General features: G+C 43.4%; 2 protein-coding genes across 4 annotated transcripts in view; one reads left to right on the forward strand and one right to left on the reverse strand.

Annotated features, from left to right (window-relative positions):
- Positions 1-18854, forward strand: part of LOC140185717 (interferon-induced protein with tetratricopeptide repeats 5-like) — a 71490-nt gene that overhangs the window by 30646 nt on the left and 21990 nt on the right. For 2 of the 3 annotated variants that reach the window (XM_072239270.1, XM_072239272.1), the window contains exon 2: positions 11629-11697. The exons of the other annotated variant lie outside the window; for it this stretch is intronic. The gene's annotated coding sequence lies outside the window, so the exon portion shown is untranslated. The remainder of the gene's footprint in view (positions 1-11628; positions 11698-18854) is intronic. 3 annotated transcript variants of the gene reach the window in all.
- On the reverse strand, positions 4004-5200 carry LOC140185945 (interferon-induced protein with tetratricopeptide repeats 1-like). Its single transcript, XM_072239742.1, has one exon. It carries the CDS (start codon positions 5198-5200, stop codon positions 4004-4006), a length of 1197 nt encoding a protein of 398 aa, XP_072095843.1.

Consider the following 18854-nt stretch of genomic DNA (forward strand, 5'->3'; position numbering starts at 1 on the left):
GTATATCTGCCGGGAATTTGAACAGGAGATCAATGCTGAGTGTATTGATATGGTTGGGTATTTTGATCTAAAGGAGGAGTTAGCATTGGGTTTCTTGGGGACCATTAGGATGGGTAAGTCCCCACAGCCTAACGGAATATACCCCAGGTTATTGGGAGAGACGAGAAGAGATTGTGGGGTCTTTGTGTCCTTTCTAGCGAAAGGCGAGGTACCAGACACATGGTGAGTAGCTAGCGTTGTTCCATTATTCAAGAAGAGAACCAGGGATAATTCCGGAAATGAAAGGCCAGTGAATCTCAGGTTATAGGTATGGGATTTACCGAGAAAATTCTTAAGGATAGGATTAATGAACATTTGGAAAACTGTGGTCTAATTAAAGTGAACCAGCATGGATTTCTGTGGGTCAAGTCATGTCTTAATAACTTGGTTGAGTTTTTTGATGAGGTCATGAGGGTAACTGATGAAGGTAGTGCTGTGGATGTTATCGACATGAATCTTAGGGAGGTTTTTGACAACCTCCTTCATTGGAGATCTGCCAAAAGATTAAGACACATGGGATCCATGGTGAATTGGCTGTTTGGATTCAGAACTGGCTTGCCCATAGAAGGCAGAGGGTAATGATTGAAGGGACTTATTTTAGCTGGAGGTCTGTGATTAGTGGTATTCCACAGGGTTCTGTACTAGGTCCTCTTCTGTTTGTGATGTTTGTAAATTACCTGGATAATATTGTAGATAGATGGGTTAGTAAGTCTGCAGATGATACAAATATTGGTAGTGTTGGATCAGAGCATAACTGACTCTGTTCTTCTCTTGTTATACTTCATGACTGTGTGGCTAAGCACAGCTCCAATCAAATCTATAAATTTATCAATGACACCATCGGTGTTGTCAGAATCTCAGATGGCAGTGAGGAGGTGTACAAAAGTGACACAGATCGGCTGGTTGAGTGATGTTCAGAAAACAACCTTCCACTCAACACCAGCAAGACCAAGGAATTGATTGTGGTCTCCAGGAAAGGGAAGACAGGAGAACACACAGCAGTACTCATTGCAGGCCAGCAGTGGAAAGGACGTGCAGCTTCAAGTTCCTGAGCATCACCATTTCAGAGGATTTGTCCTGGGCCCATTGCATTGCTGCAAACATGGCAAAGGCACACCAGCAGCTACACTTCATTAGGAGTTTGAGGAGATTTGGTACATTACCAAAGATTCCAGCAAATATCTACAGATATATGATGGAGGACATTCCGTCAGGGTGCATCATGCTTGATAGGAAAGCTGTAATTGCAGGATCAAAAAAAACTGCAGAGGTTTGTAGACTCAGCCAGCTGCATCCCTCCCCACCACTGAGGACTTTTTCAAAGGACTACCGTACCCCAGTGTTATCCACTCCTGCAGCCCTCCGTTGATATACTGCACTGTACTCCAGTATTAAATGGTGACAGACCTGTGCCCACCACTGCTGTACTCCAGTTACACTGTTGAAAGACTTTCCCACAGTACTGCAGCCATGCTATGGCGATACTTGATACCTCTGCAACACAAATGGACTTACAATTGGATGTAGACCTGAACCTGGAATTGGGTTGGGAAGACCTATCCAAGCGTGACATGGTCTTTACATCTTTGGCCACAGGGGAATCTTGGCTCCCAGTATAGGCCCATTTTGTCCTCTAACCCTGGACCAAATTATCATCAGGTGGATCCTAGATTTTGGTGGTCATTTGGGAAGGCATTAGATCCTACTATTGGTCTTCAGTTGCAACTTCCACAGCTGTTCCAAGTCACTATGTACTTCTAACTGAATGGTGACATCATAAGAAACTTGTGAAGCTCCATGAAATTTCTAGAGGCATCCCTGAAGACATCATAGGTTCAGTGGGAAAGTACCATCCTGAGCCCAGAGGCTTATCACCTTAGCAGCAGATGCATGCACGCCTGTCCAACAGCTACCCTGTTTTATTGGGTTGGTGAGGGGTGGGGGGTTGCCTGTCTTATATACCTCTTGCTCCTGGACCTGTTGGTTCCATTCATTCATTCATTTGTTCCCCTCCCCACATCCTCCCATTCCATCCTGTGATATCTTCATCAATCCTCCTTCATTGTCCAACTATATGCAGGAGTTATAATGACTCCAGGATTTGAATTATCCTTGGTCTGATGTTTATGGTCACGGATTAATTTCCAAATGTTCTTCTTAATCAATGAATCACACCCATCCACAGTCAAAATCAAAGACTTTTATTAGTGACTAATGACAATTTGATATAATTCATATAGAACAATTGTGACTTAATTAGCTCTAGTGTTGCTCCTGTGGCAATTCCCCTTGCACTTCTCAATACAAAATGACTTGATATTCATCCATAATGTTATCTGCAATTGTACTTCATTTGAAACACATACAAACATGACACATGGTATTCAGCAGATCACAACAAGTGTACTGTTGGATGTTTTTCCATGGATAGCAGTAAAAATTACCACAGAACTACACCAGACTCTCAATACCTTTGGATCTATGCATGTTTTGCACTTGGTCCCTTTAGATCCTGCTCCTTCTCTCCCCCTTTGGCTCTGTCCCTCATCTCTTGTCAAATAGCTCTATAATATCTCATTCTAGATTGACCTTCTGCTTCTCTTCTGCTGCTAAGAATACAGGATGGTTATTTATTTAATCCCAAACGGCACAGTATTGTAGCAGTTGGTACATGCTTTACATACAGCCCAGCCGGGTTCAAATCCTGCTGCTACCTGTAAGGGGTCTGTACATTCTCCCTGTGACCTCATGAGTTTCCTCTAGGTGCTCCCATTTCCTCCCACAGTCGAAGGACTCCTCCACTTTGGAATGCTCTTTAATCATTACACAGAAGTATGCAAAATCCAATTCTGGCTTAATTGCATTTGGACTCTGTTCCTCTACCTTCGCAAAGTGATGCTTGCATTCTCTGGTCAGCCCAGTTTTCTGCTGGTGTTCACAATTGCTACCATTTTGGGGAAAAGGATTGTGAATCGGTTGCTTTAGTTTAAATTCATAACACAATGCAATCTGGTGGTGTAAGTTGGTAGGGTAATTGGTCATTGTAAATTGTCCCATGGTTAGGCTAGGGTTAAATCAGGTGATTGCTGGGTGGAGTGGCTCAAAGGACTGAATGGGCCTATTCCATGCTGTACCTTAATAAATCAATGAAAAAATAAATAATTCCTATTTGTATAGTCCATTTACAGGAATGCGAAGAACTACTCCATTCTAACCTGGGCAGGCTGGTCAAATGTTATCAGCCACTGTCCCCTTTCTCTATTATAATATTTCAGAAATTCCACAAAATTGGCATTCATACCCTCATTACCTCTGGCACACTGGACTTGTGTTACTAAGAATATCTTGCTCTAATTCTGTTGATTTGTGCTAGACAGATACAATCTCTACTTCAAAATCATAATTCCCAGACATTTACGAAACCTTGGAAAATCAATTCCAATCCAAACATTACTCTTCAAAAGTTACTCTTGTTCAGCAGATATAAGAAACAATCTGAAAAGTAAAGTACAACTTACGATTAATCAAGTAAAGGATCCTGATATGGAGGATTCATAGGGTTCTCTGAATTTGCTCTGTGTTGTATAATTCTCCAAAATCCACATTGAATGGAACCTCTGAAGGATACAGTCTTATACTATTATTGACATCAGCATTCCAAAACAAAGCTCAGAAATTTAGATAATTACAAGATCATTGAAAATTACAATCAACTGTAATACCTTCATTAAAAGAAATGGCTAACAAACTCTTATTCGTGAAAGAAAACAGTCCAGCCTGCCTTTGATTAGGCAGAATCAATGCAGCTTTCATGCATCGTTTTATCAGTGGAAAAAGAGACAATTTATTATGAGCATTGAGATATTTTATATTATCAGGATCAATCTCCAATGTCTCCATTAGTTTAAGGGCTGTTCCCATCCATCTCATTCAATAATGATTTGATATGAAGGGCTTTGTTGTCTCATGGATTTCTCTGAAGCTTCCTGTTCAGCCACTGCTCCAAATGTCTGCGACACATTTTCCGTTCACTTGACTCATGTTCAATGTTCAGTCCTTCCAGAAATAGTGTAATGGCATTTGATTCAGATTTCATCTGTTGCATTTGAAATAAGCCAGCCTTTAAACGTATTGTCTGCATCTCACGTGGACTAATGCTTACTAACTTCAGCAGCTTGTCATATATCTCCTCCGCTTTGGAATAGTCTTCAATCTTTACACAGAATTGCGCAAAATCCAAATGTGGCTTGACTGCACTTGGACACTGTTCATCTACCTTTGCAAAGTGATGTTTACATTCTCTGATCAGCTCAGTTTTCTGCTGGTGTTCACAATTGCTGCCATTTTGGGGAAAAGGATTGTGAATCAGTTTATTTAGTTTAAGTTCATAACACAACGCAATCTGGTGATGTAAGAAGATGCTGTCTGGAGTTATTCCCAATGCTTTCTTCAACAGGCCAATAGCTTTCTCCACATCTTTCTCCAATCTCCAAAATTTTGCCGCATACCGAAGCACGTATGGAAAATCAGGTGTTTTCTGCAGTGCTTCTTCAACTAATTTAGTTGCTTCCTTTTTTTGATTAAATATTCGTAGTTTGAGAGCCATCAGAACCATGGCCACAGTGTCATCTGAATCAAGTTGCAGTACACGACGTAGATGCCTTACTGACTGACTTTGCTGTCGATTTGCAGGAGTTCCAGAAATTGATTCGAGACGAAACAGAGCAGTGGCATAGCCCATGATCCATTCTGTGTTATCAGAATCTTTCTCCAGAGCCTCCTCAAAACATTTTTTTGCCTCCTCATAGTAAATACTATTACCAGAAGTTAACAATGACCATCCCTTCTCCCCGTATACCTCAGGGGTCATTGCTGTATAGCGAGGGCCGTCACTGAGCCGTTTACAGATCACCTCCAGCTTGTCGAGGTAGGACTGGGCCTCGGTCAGTTGTCCCATGTGGTAATGCACCCAGGCAAAGTTTCCATAGGTGATGATGCTGCTTCTTTCAAATTTATCTTTGTGGTTCTCCCTCAGAATCTTTTCAGCTTCCTTTAAATTTTGAATTGCTTCCTCACATTTGCCCTGTATACAGTTTACAAAAGCGAGTTGGTTGTAGGACATAACTTTGTATTTCACATCAAATTTTAGAGAATCTTGCATCTGTATTCCACATCATTCACTTGAATGGTTTCCTTCTGAGGGCCCCATGTGAAGTGACACGAAAGCTGATCGAGCTTCTCTTTCAACAAAACTCTTTGTGTGTTGCTGTAATTGGAAAAAAAAAATCATGAAATTTCATTTCAGACCAGATCCTGAGGCAGGTCTGTCCTGCAGTTCCATAAATAGCAGCAGACATTTTAAGTGCATTGATACGGAGGCAAGTCTACCCTCTGATGCAGTTTTGTTCAATGAGACAGTGAGGAGCTAGAAACTCTTAGCAGGTCAGGCAGCATCTGAGCATATGGGAACTGTCAATAGGTGAATATCGGGAATTGATTCATGCATTGAGCCAGGAATGTGCTTCTTGAACAGCCCAGGCAGCCGACCCGGTGGCTTCACTCCGCCACTAGTTGTCCTTATCAATTCATTATTCAGTTGGAGAGAAGACTCAGAGGCCTCGTTTTCGCTTGATCAATTCTTTACTTAACTTGATCCGAGAAGAGGTAACCACCATACGCTTCTACAGCACCTGGCAATCAGTTCTCCCTAGCACAGGCACAAGGTTACATTTATATCCAGAAAATAGGGTTTCAGTTAGCGCTTGTTTCCCCTGTCCACGCTTATGACAGTTTTGTGGTTAGCAATTTCATCATGGTCACAATAGCTTCACGTGCAGAGGTACAGGTCAGTAAGCACCTCTATTCTAAGAAATGAGCATGCAATTGCAACATCCTAACCGTGCCCGGTTCTGTTGTCTAGTTCCCGCCCCTGCTATATTTTCCAGGTCACATACCCCATTTAACCCTTCCTATCCCATACTCTAACTCCCTTTTCACTTACACATAGTGTGCTCAGTGGAATCGCAGGTGGTTGTGAGGCTCCCATTATACAGGCTGTCTGGTCTTATGTATCAAGCCTGTGCTAGATTCAGGAATAGGTGTATAGAGGAGGTGACTTTCACCGATGATAGGTCATGGTGACTAAAAGATGCACACTCTGAGCTGACTTTAAATGAGCACATTAACAGTGAGCCAAACTGGAAGCAAGTTTCACCAACAGCTCTAAATGAAGCTGAGTTATACAGACTAATCCTAGTTCTTCCTCTCATGATTCAAAATTCCACCGCCATCCTGATGAGGAGTCTCCTGCTAGGTGGGTCAACATACCACCTAACCCCAAAAAAAATTGCAAAAAAAATTTTATCATCGTTTATTGTACTATTCCGATGACACCCAAAAAATTCATGAAGGTATGGAAGCTCCCAAGCAATAACACCACATTCCTGATTGGGCTATCATCTGGAAAAGCATTTGTTATCTCAGAAGCCTTCCAAAATAGTGGTTGATCAAAGTTAAGGATAGCCGGCATGTTGTGTTTTGACACAAGTTTGCAAATGTAATCTAGTTCTGGCGATAAAACGCACCCTGCGGGTATTCCCATTCACATTTTATACCACAATTACGGCTCTACCATTGTTAGAAACAGACGTGTGGGTCCGATTCTTTTCATTGGCGGCCATTTTTTTAATGTCAGAATTTTTTACTTTCCCGTGTTCCATTTCTGTCTGACTTTTAATATGTTGTTCAGTATGTCTGCAAGTACAAGAAATGACCATAAAAATTTTTTTGCAATTTTTTTGGGGTAGGGGTATTTTGGCGCTATATTGACAGCATTATGCAAGGCATGCTTCCATTGTGATGTTAAACCAAGTCAAAACCTATCCATTGCTTTTGTGGAAGAAAGCTTAAGTCTGAGGATGAAGGGTTAATAAAATCATGAGAATAGCAGAGTAGGAAGCAGATGGAGTCTGTATTACTCATACCAATTAACAATAAGTCCCGTTAGAAATGAAGAACCATTGGCCTTCAAGGCTACTTGATTAAAGGCTGGTTTTCTTGATTAATGGGGAAATTGAGTGTGTATGTGGGAGACCCTATGTCCAATTTTGTGAACGGTATGGAAGCACTTGGAATCTTGCTGACAGAGGCTAAGCAGAAACTCGGGACCTCTGCAGATTGCTGAATTGCATGTATTCTAAAGTATAAAAGACCATGCTTATGATCGCTTGAGCAGAATCATAACTGGCTCTCTGTGATCATGTAATAAACTAATTAAAATGAATACCATTATCTGTGTCTTTAAGTCTAATGGGCAATAGTCATTTTCTCTGATGAATCTGATGAAGGGGATGGGATCTCTGTGATACAGGATTCCAACGAACACATCCATGAAATGTGCTTGAAAGATAAAAGTCAAGATCGGACAGTGAGGCTGCCTTGAAAGAAAGGATTCAAAACTGGGATTGGAGAAAGAGAGCCATTCTGGACCAGCCAGTGACCAGTCCCTGAGTTCGGGTACAGAGCAAGAAGGGATTTGGAAGAGTGGACAAGACTCGATATAGATTGTAGATTATTTAGATCAACATACATAAAAGTTGCTGGTGAACGCAACAGGCCAGGCAGCATCTCTAGGAAGAGGTACAGTCAACGTTTCGGGCCAAGACCCTTCGTCATGACTAACTGAAAGAAGAGCTAGTAAGGGATTTGAAAGTGGGAGGGCGAGGGGGAGATCCGAAATGATAGGAGAAGACAGGAGGGGGAGGGATGGAGCCAAGAGCTGGACAGGTGATTGGCAAAAGGGATACAAGAGGATCATGGGACAGGAGGTCCGGGAAGAAAGACAAGTGGGGGGGGGGGACCCAGAGGATGGGCAAGGGGTATATTCAGAGGGACAGAGGGAGAAAAAGGAGAGTGAGAGAAAGAATGTGTATATAAAAATAAGTAACAGATGGGGTACGAGGGGGAGGTGGGGCATTAGTGGAAGTTAGAGAAGTCGATGTTCATGTCATCAGGTTTGAGGCTACCCAGACGGAATATAAGGTGTTGTTCCTCCAAACTGAGTGTGGCTTCATCTTTACAGTATCTTCATCTTTACTGCCTGGCCTGCTGCATTCACCAGCAACTTTTCTGTGTGTTGCATAAAGATTGACAAATAACTTTTGTGCAAAAGACAACAGATTGTGCGCACAAAATATGCACCCCTTTCTGTAGACTTTTCCGTTCCTGAGCATGGGTGTCTCCATACCAGGCTGTGATGCAACCAGTAAGGACATTCTCCACTATGCACCTATAGAAACTTGTCGATGTTTTTGGTAACACGTCAGATCTCTGCAGACTTTTATAATTATGCCTTTATTGTGATGGCACTTACAAGCTGCTCCCAGAACAGATCCTACAATACGATAACAACAAGGAAATTAAAGTTACTGACCCTCTCGATCTCTGATCCTCCAATGAGGATCCCCTCATGGACCTCCAACTTCTTCCTCCTGTAGACAATCATCAGAACTTTGGTTTTGCTGACCTTGAGTGAAAGCTTGTCGGTACAGCACCATTCATCCAAATTTTCAGTCTCCCTCCTATATGTCGATTCATTGCTTCCTTTTAGAACCATAGAACCATAGAACACTACAGCACAGAAAACAGGCCATTCAGCCCTTCTGGTCTGTGCCGAAACATTATTCCGCTAGTCTCATTGACCTGCACCCAGTCCATAACCCTCCAGACCTCTCCCATCCATGTACCTATCCAATTTATTCTGTTACGTACCCTGTAACTGGGTTGCCAAACCAGCAGAAATGGACCACTCAGTTGGAGTCTGGATTACTGGAACTAAGAAAGTTTTATTAAAGAAATAAGCAACACAGTACTCTAATAGTAAGGATATAAATGCAACAGGTTAGCAATGAATAAACACACATGTACACAGAACTAGGATAATAGGGTCAATCAGCTCTATCGCAGTCTAGGGGTAAAATGTTCAATCACAAGTGACAGAGTTCAGTTTAGTTCAGTTCGCAGTAATCGCCATCGTGCTGTTGGGGAGAGAGAGAGAACGAATGAATATGCAAATCAGATTCCAAACAGACCTTCGATATTCCTCACAGTTAGCTTTCGGGCGAGCCCTTTGTAATGTCTTCTGAGGTCACCGACTGTGACCCCTCTGTTTCAGATACGATCGTTCCTCTGCGGTGAACCCAACACCCAGGCAAGGGTGGACACACACACCAGGTTCCCGCCGACCGAATCTTTCCACCTTGTGCGTCTATGGCTGGTCCCGTGATCTGTCCTCCAAAAACTCCCCCCGACTTGTGGGGGCACACCGCTTCCAGGGTCTCGTTACCTCGTGGTGTCATGTGTGTCTTGCCCTAGCGAACCTGTCCCTTTTTATCCCCCTGCTGGGGTATCGCCTGTCCATCACACTTCAAACAGTTCAGGGTTCAAAAGGAGCCGGTTTTGACAATACCCAGACCGGTGTCTCCTTCCGTTAAGCTCTCTCGTCTCTTCATTAACATTTCCAAATGCTGCTCCATTGTCTTACTTATATCTCCCTCCTGAAGACAGGTGGCAGATCAACTGTTGATCCCACTGGTGCTAGCACAGGACCGTTAACATCTTAGTCTATGTGTACCTTTGTAACCTTCTTTCGTCACACCCCTCCCCTTTAAGGATTTTTACCAGGGTAAAAATTATAAGCATGAATACATTATTAGATACACACAAATATACATCTTCATCAGCTATTTGGCTAATACAGAGAATTTTAAGTTGTCAACACCTGGACAGACAGTCAGCAATCACATTTTCCATTCCTTTTATATGTGTAATTTTTATATCAAATTCCTGTAGCACCAGACTCCAACTTAGCAATCTTTTGTTTTTATCTTTCATAGTGGCCAAAAACACTAATGGGTTGTGGTCAGTGTAAGTTACCAGTGGTTTCCGTGCCGGGCAAACATAAACCTCAAAATATTGTAATGCTAGTATGATGGCCAGTAACTCTTTCTCCACAGTGGAATAATTTCTCTGATGGATATTTAATTTCTTAGAAAAGTAAGCGACTGGGTGCTCAACCCCCTCTTTGTCTGTCTGCAACAGCACCACCCCGGCAGCTTCGTCGCTAGCATCTGTTGCTAGGGAGAAGGGTTTTGAAAAATCAGGCGCATTTAGCACAGGATGGTGACACAGAATCGCCTTCAGACTCTCGAAGGCTTGTTGACAAAGGTCGTTCCACACAAAGTTTGCATTCTTTGGCAAAAGCTTAGTGAGAGGGAGGGTAATATCCGCAAGGTTTTTGCAAAACTTCCTATAGTACCCCTCTATCCCCAAGAACCTTCTCAGGGCTCTCTTGTCTGTCGGGGTGGGAACCTCTGAGATATCCCGCACCTTAGCCTGCATCGGAGCCAGCTGCCCCTGTCCTACCACAAATCCCAGATAAGTGACCTTCGTGTGGCCGAACTCACTTTTTGCGAGGTTCACTGTCAGGTTGGCTTTGGACAGCCGTTTAAATAGCTCCCCCACCGCCACAATGTGGTCCTCTCACGTGTCACTCCAGACCACTAAATCATCAATATACGCTTCTGTGTTCCTTAATCCCTTTATTACTGAATTAATCATCCTCTGGAAGGTCCCTGGGGCGTTTTTCATGCCAAAAGGTAGAACATTATACTCTTATAAACCGGAGGGAGTGACAAATGCTGAGATTTCTCTAGCCCGGTCGGTTAAAGGAACACACCAGTACCCTTTCAGCAAATCTTGAAATATTACTGAATTGTCAAGCAGAATTTGCATGCATGTACAGTACATAGAGCTTAAAACAGCTAGTGTATATTATATACAACTGATGCTAAATACTTCATTGAGGTTTAGGTTCCTGTCAACCTTCTTTTAAAAAGTTCATACTTGTGCAATAAAAATTCCCATGATTTTGTGCCACATTGGTTGTTAAGTTCATTCACTAATTGAATCTTTATTTATGTAATATTCTAGCCTGTAAACATTGTATTTTGTTATGACCTCGTCTCATACTATCCAGGCTCAGGAGACCCCTCTTCTTTTTCACAACCACGAGTTTGTCTTTTTCTTCTCCCTTTTTCCATTTCCCATTCTGGCTCCCCTCTTACCCCTGCTCTTCTTCTCACTTGCCTATCACCTTCCTCTGATGTCCCTTCACCTTTCCTTTCTCCCAAGGTAGAATCTCTTCTCTTATCAGATTCCTTCCTCTTCAACCCTTTACCTTTTCCACCTATCACCTACAAGCTCCTTACTTCATCCCTTTCTCCCACCCACCTGCATTCTCCCTCACCTAGCTTCATCTATCACATTCCAGGCATTCCGTTCCCTTCCCCCCCACCACCCCCCACATTCTTATTCTGGCCTTTTTCCCCTTCTTTCCAGTCTTGATGAAGGATCTGAGCCCAAAATGTTGACTGTTTACTCCTTCTATAAATGATGCCTGACCTGCTGAATTCCACCAGCATTTTGTGTGTGTTGAAAAAGTTTGTTTATAATTGCTGCAATTACAAATGATGGGCTTTGTTTGAAATTATTTGGTCTATTTATACAGTATAACTTTTTTTTTGTTCACAGATTGTAAGGCTTTTTGCTACATTAAATCTTGGGTTGGATCCATTGGCTCTCAGTTGATTACAGCTCGGTGTAAGTTACTCATGCAGACATCCCACCCTGCAAAAACTCATTTCAGGGAGGTAGCACCCCCGCCCCCCGCAACCCCATATCCCCCCCCACCGGTCGACCTCCAAGGGTGTATGTAATACTTTGTTCAGTGATTTTGTCTAATCTGTAAACCAAGTTGGTTATATGCAGAAAATGTGACACTAAAATATGTACTTATATTATATTATCATGTTTATTCTATTACAACTTTAAGCAAGTCTGCAGGGAGTTTGGCCTCATCACGTAGGACATCAATAGAGTAGCTCCTTAGCAGCTAGCCAGCTAGTTTAAATAATGTTAGCTATGCTAATGAATGAATGACACCTGTTAAGCTCACCTCAACATGTCTTTTACATTTTAACCCACCATGGGCAATAGAAAAGTCACTGTTGCAAACAGTGCAGCGAGCAACACTGTCATTATTTTTGAGGTCGACTGTAAAGCCCGCCCACAGAGAAAACTGATAGGTCTACTTAGCATGAAGAGAGACCAATCAGGATGCTCGCTCTCACTTCCCCTCTCAAAAAAATCGATTTCCGGGATATTGTATATAATTTCCGGGGGTCAAGGAGCCACTGTCAATATGCGGGAGACTCCCGGAACTTCCAGGAAAGGTGGGATGTCTGCTCAGGCATTCAAACCTCCCTTACTTACTCAGCAATAAATATCAGCTTCTTATTTGCCATCACCTCTTTAAATGAACAGAGTGAACAGATCTAGGTGTGCTTATCTTTTTATGGTATTAAATAACATGATTATCAATTACATTTCAACATTCAACACCATCATCTCCTCAGTTCTAATCAATAATCTTCAAACCCTCGATCTCTATACTCTGCTCTGCAATTGGATTCACAACTTCCTCAGTCAATAGGAACTGGTGATAACATCTCCTCAATGACAGTCAACAGAGGTGAACTTCAAGGATGCGTGCTTAGCCCACTGCTCTACCCTCTCTGCACTCATGACTGTGTGGCTAAGCACAGGTCCAACACCATCCATAAGTTCACTGACGACACAACGGTTTTGACAGAATATAAGATGGCAACAAAGAAGAGTACAGGAGCGAAATAGGTCAAGTGGTGTCACAACAACAACCTTGCGCTCAACGTCAGTGTGGCCAAGGAATTGATCGTAGACTTTAGGAAGGGGAAGTTGAGAGGACACACGCTAATTTTCATGAAGGGGTTAGTGGTTGAAAGGGTGAGCAGTTTCAAGTTCCTGGGTGTCAACAACTCTGAGGATCTATCCTGGGCCCAACATATTGATGCAATTGTGACAAAGGCACATCAGTGGCTATACTTCACTAGCAGTTTGAAGGGATTTAGTACGTCACCAAAGACTCCAGCAAATTTCTACAGATGTACCATGGAAAACCTTCTGACAGGTTACATCACCATTTGGTATGGAAGTGCCAAACCACAGGATCAGAAAAGACTTCAGGGGGCTGTAGACTCAGCTAGATTCATCATTGACACAAGCATCCCCTCCATTCAGGACATCATCAAAATGTGGTGCATCAAGAAACGGACATCCATCATTAAGGACCCTCATCATCCTGGACATACCCTCTTATCATTACTACCATCAAGTTGGAGGTGCAGGAGCCAGAAGTCCCACACTCAATGTTTCAGAAACATCTTCTTCTCTTCTGTCATCAAATTTCTGAACAGTCCATGAATCCATGAATGCTACCTCATTATTCCTACTTTTGCATTTTTTTTTATGCTTTTATTTTAACTTATAGTAATTTGTTACACTCAGTGTACTGCTGCACAAGACAACATTTTCATGATTTATGTCTGTGACAATACACCTGACTTTGTTTCTGCCATCCACACCCTGAGGAGATACATGGCTTTGCTGAACTTCAATTGAAATAGAAAAGGCGTCATCATCAGAAAACGTGTTAAATCATGCATTGTTGATAAAATATAAAATAAGGAACATTGCATTGACTCCAGTCACTGGACCAAATGTTATATTATGTAAACATTGCCTCTGTTTTTCATTCATAAACATTTCAGTCACAATATATTTTCTATATTAATAGTGGAAGACCCTAGAATGCAATTCCTTCCCCCTAAGACTTTGCGGTAGGTGCAGTGAATTTCAATGTGGTTTATAGTCCTGAGAAGTTGCAATGTGCCAGTCTACAGCATTCAGTCCCATTGACTACAAGTTCAGCAGATTTTGAGCAGACCAAAGTGCATCTTTCACCGAGTTGCTCATCTTCCAGTAGTTTAAGAGCATGAGTCCCTCAGAAAGCTGTAGAGCACAGAATCCAGTCATGCAGCTGCTCAGAACAACCCTTAACAAAGACTAATGCATCCCTTTGTAGCAAAAGCACCACCTTTCAACTGGAGACGAACGATGCCTCAGCTGCACCACCCCGACCTACATGGCCATATGTGGTGAGATTGAGACTTGAGAAGTGCCTGAAGGATTTGGCAGAGGGCCCCTCTCACCAGTATGTGTGCTTTTTTTTGTGTGCCATACTCTGCCAGAGCCTCGGCGACCACTTTTTCAAGTGGTTGTCTTGGGGAAAGATTCTGTGAGTAGTTCCCTACATCCTTCTCACAGCACAGTTTTCTTTTATGAGGCCGAGTTGCGAGCTTGACACTCAACCCGGCACGGATGAAAGCATTCCCGGGAGTGGCCCAACTGGATTCGAACTCGGGAACCTTCACTCCGGAGTCCGGCGCTGATGTCACTGCACCACCAGCCGGCTATGTATGCTTAAAAGTTCTAATGTTGGTAAGAAAGAACTACAGTCTACAAATCAGTGGATTCAAACAAGTTAAGGACAGTGGAAGGAGACAAACTATTTGTCTTTGTTCTTGTCATGTGCTTGAAGGAGATGGAATTGGCCATTTTGTGAGACTGTCCTTGCAGCCTCCCATTTTGTGAACTCTGAACTGACTCTGGCTCTGGGACACTCTAATTAGCACAATTGAAAGTGAACACAAGGAATTTCTGCTGCTGACCTGTTAAACCTGAGAGCATTCTCAAATCAATTGTGTATTATATATATAAAGGCAGGTTTGCAGAATTAATTGCATTAGGCTTAGGGTCTAGACCTGGTTTGACTGTTTGAAACTAGTCAGAGCTGAAGAGAACAAAGAGCCGTAAATGACCAGTTATCACTTCTGGATCAGAGCCAATAAGAAGGTATTAAAGGTCAGTCACCTGACCCTTTGCCAGTAACACTAAAAAGTAGCATTTGAACTTGTAAGGCATGAGATATAAAATAAATGTTTTCAGATACAAGATAGTGATGACTCTCTCTAGAGTCCCACCATCATGGATGAGAGGTGCCCCACAACATGGAGATTCGAAATGGGACTACGAGAAACACATGGCTAGCAGAGACTCATTTTTACTGTCATTACGTTTTCAATTCTTTGACTGTTCATGGGGGGGGAGGTCTGGAAAACTTAGAAGTTGTGCAGACAGGTATTTGTTTGTGTAAATCCACGTGTTCTTCCATTGAGACATAAAGGTACTTGTTCGTAATTACAGATTCTCTCTGTGCCTCCCTGATTGTTATTACTAAGGGATAGATCATTGTAACAGAATTGATGCCCCTGGGTGGGCTTGAGGATAAATCTCCCATTGAGTCAGCAGGAGACTTAAAACAGACCATGTGGGTGAGAAACAGAGAGATTAAGCGCTAATTTAGCTAGTTATTACTGACTCAGGATGAAGAATTGAAGGAATTCTACAAATTCAGAGGACTTGGATTGTTTTAATTGGAGGGGATTTCTCCTGAAATATGTATTGGGGAAATGGCCACAATACGGCGAGTATGCTAGTTACACTAGCACTGAGGGGAAAACTGCTAGGAAAGTATTTTTTTTAAGATTGATCAGGGGAAATTGTTAGACAAGGAATTTAAATGGCCACAGGAACAATAGCGGTTGCCTGTTTGATTGAGGATTTAAAAGGATTTCGGCAAAAAGCTGAAGCCAAGCAAGAAAGATTACATCAGGAAATTCTGAAATGTCGGCAAAGAGTCTAGGCCAAGTGAGACAGATTACAACAGGAATTCCTGAAATGGCGGCAAAAGGCAGAAGCCTATAGCAAGATATCCTCGAATATCTTTGAGAAACTAGAGTGCATAGATTAGAAGACAAGAACAAAAGGTTCCAAAAGGAGGTAGAAACCATTAAGGGTGCTACTACTGTGCAGGGAGGGACAGAGAAGTATGGATTTGGTCATATGAACCAGTTCTCCGCAGCGATATTGTTCAGGGGCGGATAATCAATGCAAGGACGGAGCTTGCCATCTTTCTTGCTAACAAAACGGAAGTCTGCTCCTGCGGAATGTTGATGGACGGATAAACCCCATGGCCAATGCCTTCTTGATGTATTCCACCACGGCCACCGTTTCAGGATGAGAGAGGGAAAAGAGCTGGCTCCAGACACGACCAGTGCCAGGGAGGAGGTCTCATGGCTGGTGTGGGGCAGGCAGGAAGGTGGCCTTCCTTTTACTGACGACCTCATGAAGATCCGTATATTCAGCTGAAATTCCAGACAGCTCCACATCCAGGAGGGGATTCATGGAACGAAGATTGAGCTGGAGCAGGACAGGTAGACAGGCACTCTGGTCCCCACTCATGGAGTGCGTTAGGAGACTAATCAATCTGTGGGTTACGTCGGGATAAATGGAGGAGGCCAAGCACCAGTGCCAGTTGAGGCGAATCACCAGATAGAAGGTGAGTTCCTCACTATGGTAGCCTTTCAGCTCAAATTGGAGGGTTTCATTGGAAAAATGGATCTGGCTAATGCCCAGATTGCATTGATCTTTTCTCTTAATTCCTGAGTCGGAACACCCCATTTTTGAGCCGAAGAGATGTCCATAAGATTCCCGGCTGCACCAGAGCCGATAAACACCCTAAGTTCACGAATCCAAGACTCCCACAACAAGGAAGCTCTGAGCATTACACAATTAGGGGAAGCTGACTGCAGAGAGAACCAACCCACCAGAACTCCCCTTCCTGCTTACGGGTATCCTCTTTTAGGCTTCTCCTTGGACTGAGTGCTGGGTGGTGAGGGAGAGGCCAGAAAAGATGGTGATCAGATGGCATGTAGGAAGCTTGAGACATTCTTTCCCTGCGCCACTCAGTTACCCAGTCATTAACTCAAATAGCCAGATTAATCAGGTTATCCAGACTTTCCTGCTCTTCACAGACAGCGATCTTGTGCCGGACCCCTGTGTTCAGTCCACGCTGGAAGGCAGTGATGAAAGATCTCTCATTCCATCCCATCTCTACTGCAAGCATGCGGAATTTGACTGCATAGGCCCTCATCATCCCTCTGCCTTGATGCAGGTCCAAGAGTCAGTGGGCAGCCTCCTGACCCTGTACTGGAAGATCAAAAACCTCCTTTAACTCTGCAACGAAATGTCGGAATGATTGGGCTGCAGGGTATCCTTGCTCCTGTAAAGCATTGAGCAGGCTGAGTGGAGGTCCTTCTTGGAAATTGGCCATGTATGCCAGTTTTCGCGCATCATTACCAAAATGACCAGGCTGAGCTTGGAATGTCAGCTTGCATTGGGTAATAAAATTCCTGCAGCCATTGGGATCACCAAAGTATCTGCCTGGTGGTGGAATACTTGGTCCTTGTAAGGACGTGGCAGTCTGTGATGTCCAAAAGAAGGAGTCAGTTCTGGACCGGCACAGGGGCCAGGTCTGGTCCGGGTGCTGGAGTGGGAGAGATTGTCGGGGTAGCAGAAAAGGAGGACCTGTAAGATGCTGGGAGTGAGACTGACATGGCCAGAGGCTGCTGAATTGCATTAGCGAGAATGCTAATGGCTGTCAGCTGACACTAGCCATCCACATAATGCTGGTGGACCACAACAGGCCAGGCAGCATCTAGAGGAAGAAGTACCATCGACATTTCGGGCCAAAATCCTTCGTCAGGACTAACTGAAAAAAAAAGATAATAAGAGATTTGAAAGTGGAAGGGAGAGAAGGAGATCCAAAATGATAGGAGAAGACAGGAGGGGTAGGGATAAAGCTAAGAGCTGGAAAGTTGATTGGCAAAAGGGATACAGAGTTGGAGAAGGGGGAGGATCATGGGACAGGAGGCCTAGGGAGAAAGAAAGGGGGAGGGGAGCCCAGAGGAAGATGGAGAGCAGGCAAGGAGTGATTGTGAGAGGGACAGAGAGAGAAGAAAGAGATATAAAAAAGGGGGGGAATAAAAATAAATAAGAGATAGGGTAAGAAGGGGAGGTGGGGCATTAACGGAAGTTAGAGAAGTCGATGTTCATGCCATCAGGTTGGAGGCTACCTAGACGGAATATAAGGTGTTGTTCCTCCAACCTGAGTGTGGCTTCATCTTGACAGTAGAGGAGGCCATGGATTGACATATTAAAATGGGAATGGGACGTGGAATTAAAATGGATGGCCACTGGGAGATCCTGCTTTCTCAGGCGGACATATCAGAATGTCCTGACGAAGGGTCTCATCCCAAAACGTCGACTGTACTTCTTCCTATAGATGCTGCCTGACCTGTTGCGTTCCACCGGTGTTTTGTGTGTGTTGCTTGAATCTCCAGCATCAGCAAATTTTCTCGTACTAGCCATCCACAGTGAGTTCTTGGATGGTAACCGTGAGAGCAGAAATCACAGACACCTGCTGTGAGCTGTTGAACAGCTGTGGCAAGGGATGATACCCTGTTCTTCCAGGTGAGACTGGGCTTGGCAACATGAGATTATCTGCCTCATTGCTTCAGTAACTTCACTCAGAATAGATTCAATTGCCTGTAGGTTGACCCCTACCTGATCAATGAATCTCAGGGCCAAGGTCAACTGCTCTCCCTCTGCTGGGTGTCTTTGGGTGTCCATCTTGCTTTTAGTACGTTTGGATATGGCCCAAGTACTGAGAGAGAGAGACACTGAAGCAGGTTGATAGGGCACAGAATTTAATGTGAACAGGGTTTTAAGGGAAATGAGAACATTAAACATCGGGCCAACAGGGTTGTTAACTAAAACTCTCAAATGGAAAACTGGTTTATCTTCCATGGCAAGTTTAGCTGCCAATATCCTCTATCTGAGTGGTGACCCCCCCCCCCACCGCCACCAACAACCAAGGAGAAGCTACTTCCAGCTAACAAAGTTGTTGTTTAAACACAGTT

This window comes from Mobula birostris, chromosome 21 (assembly GCF_030028105.1).
Source record: "Mobula birostris isolate sMobBir1 chromosome 21, sMobBir1.hap1, whole genome shotgun sequence".
In the NCBI taxonomy this organism is placed as follows: domain Eukaryota; kingdom Metazoa; phylum Chordata; class Chondrichthyes; order Myliobatiformes; family Myliobatidae; genus Mobula; species Mobula birostris.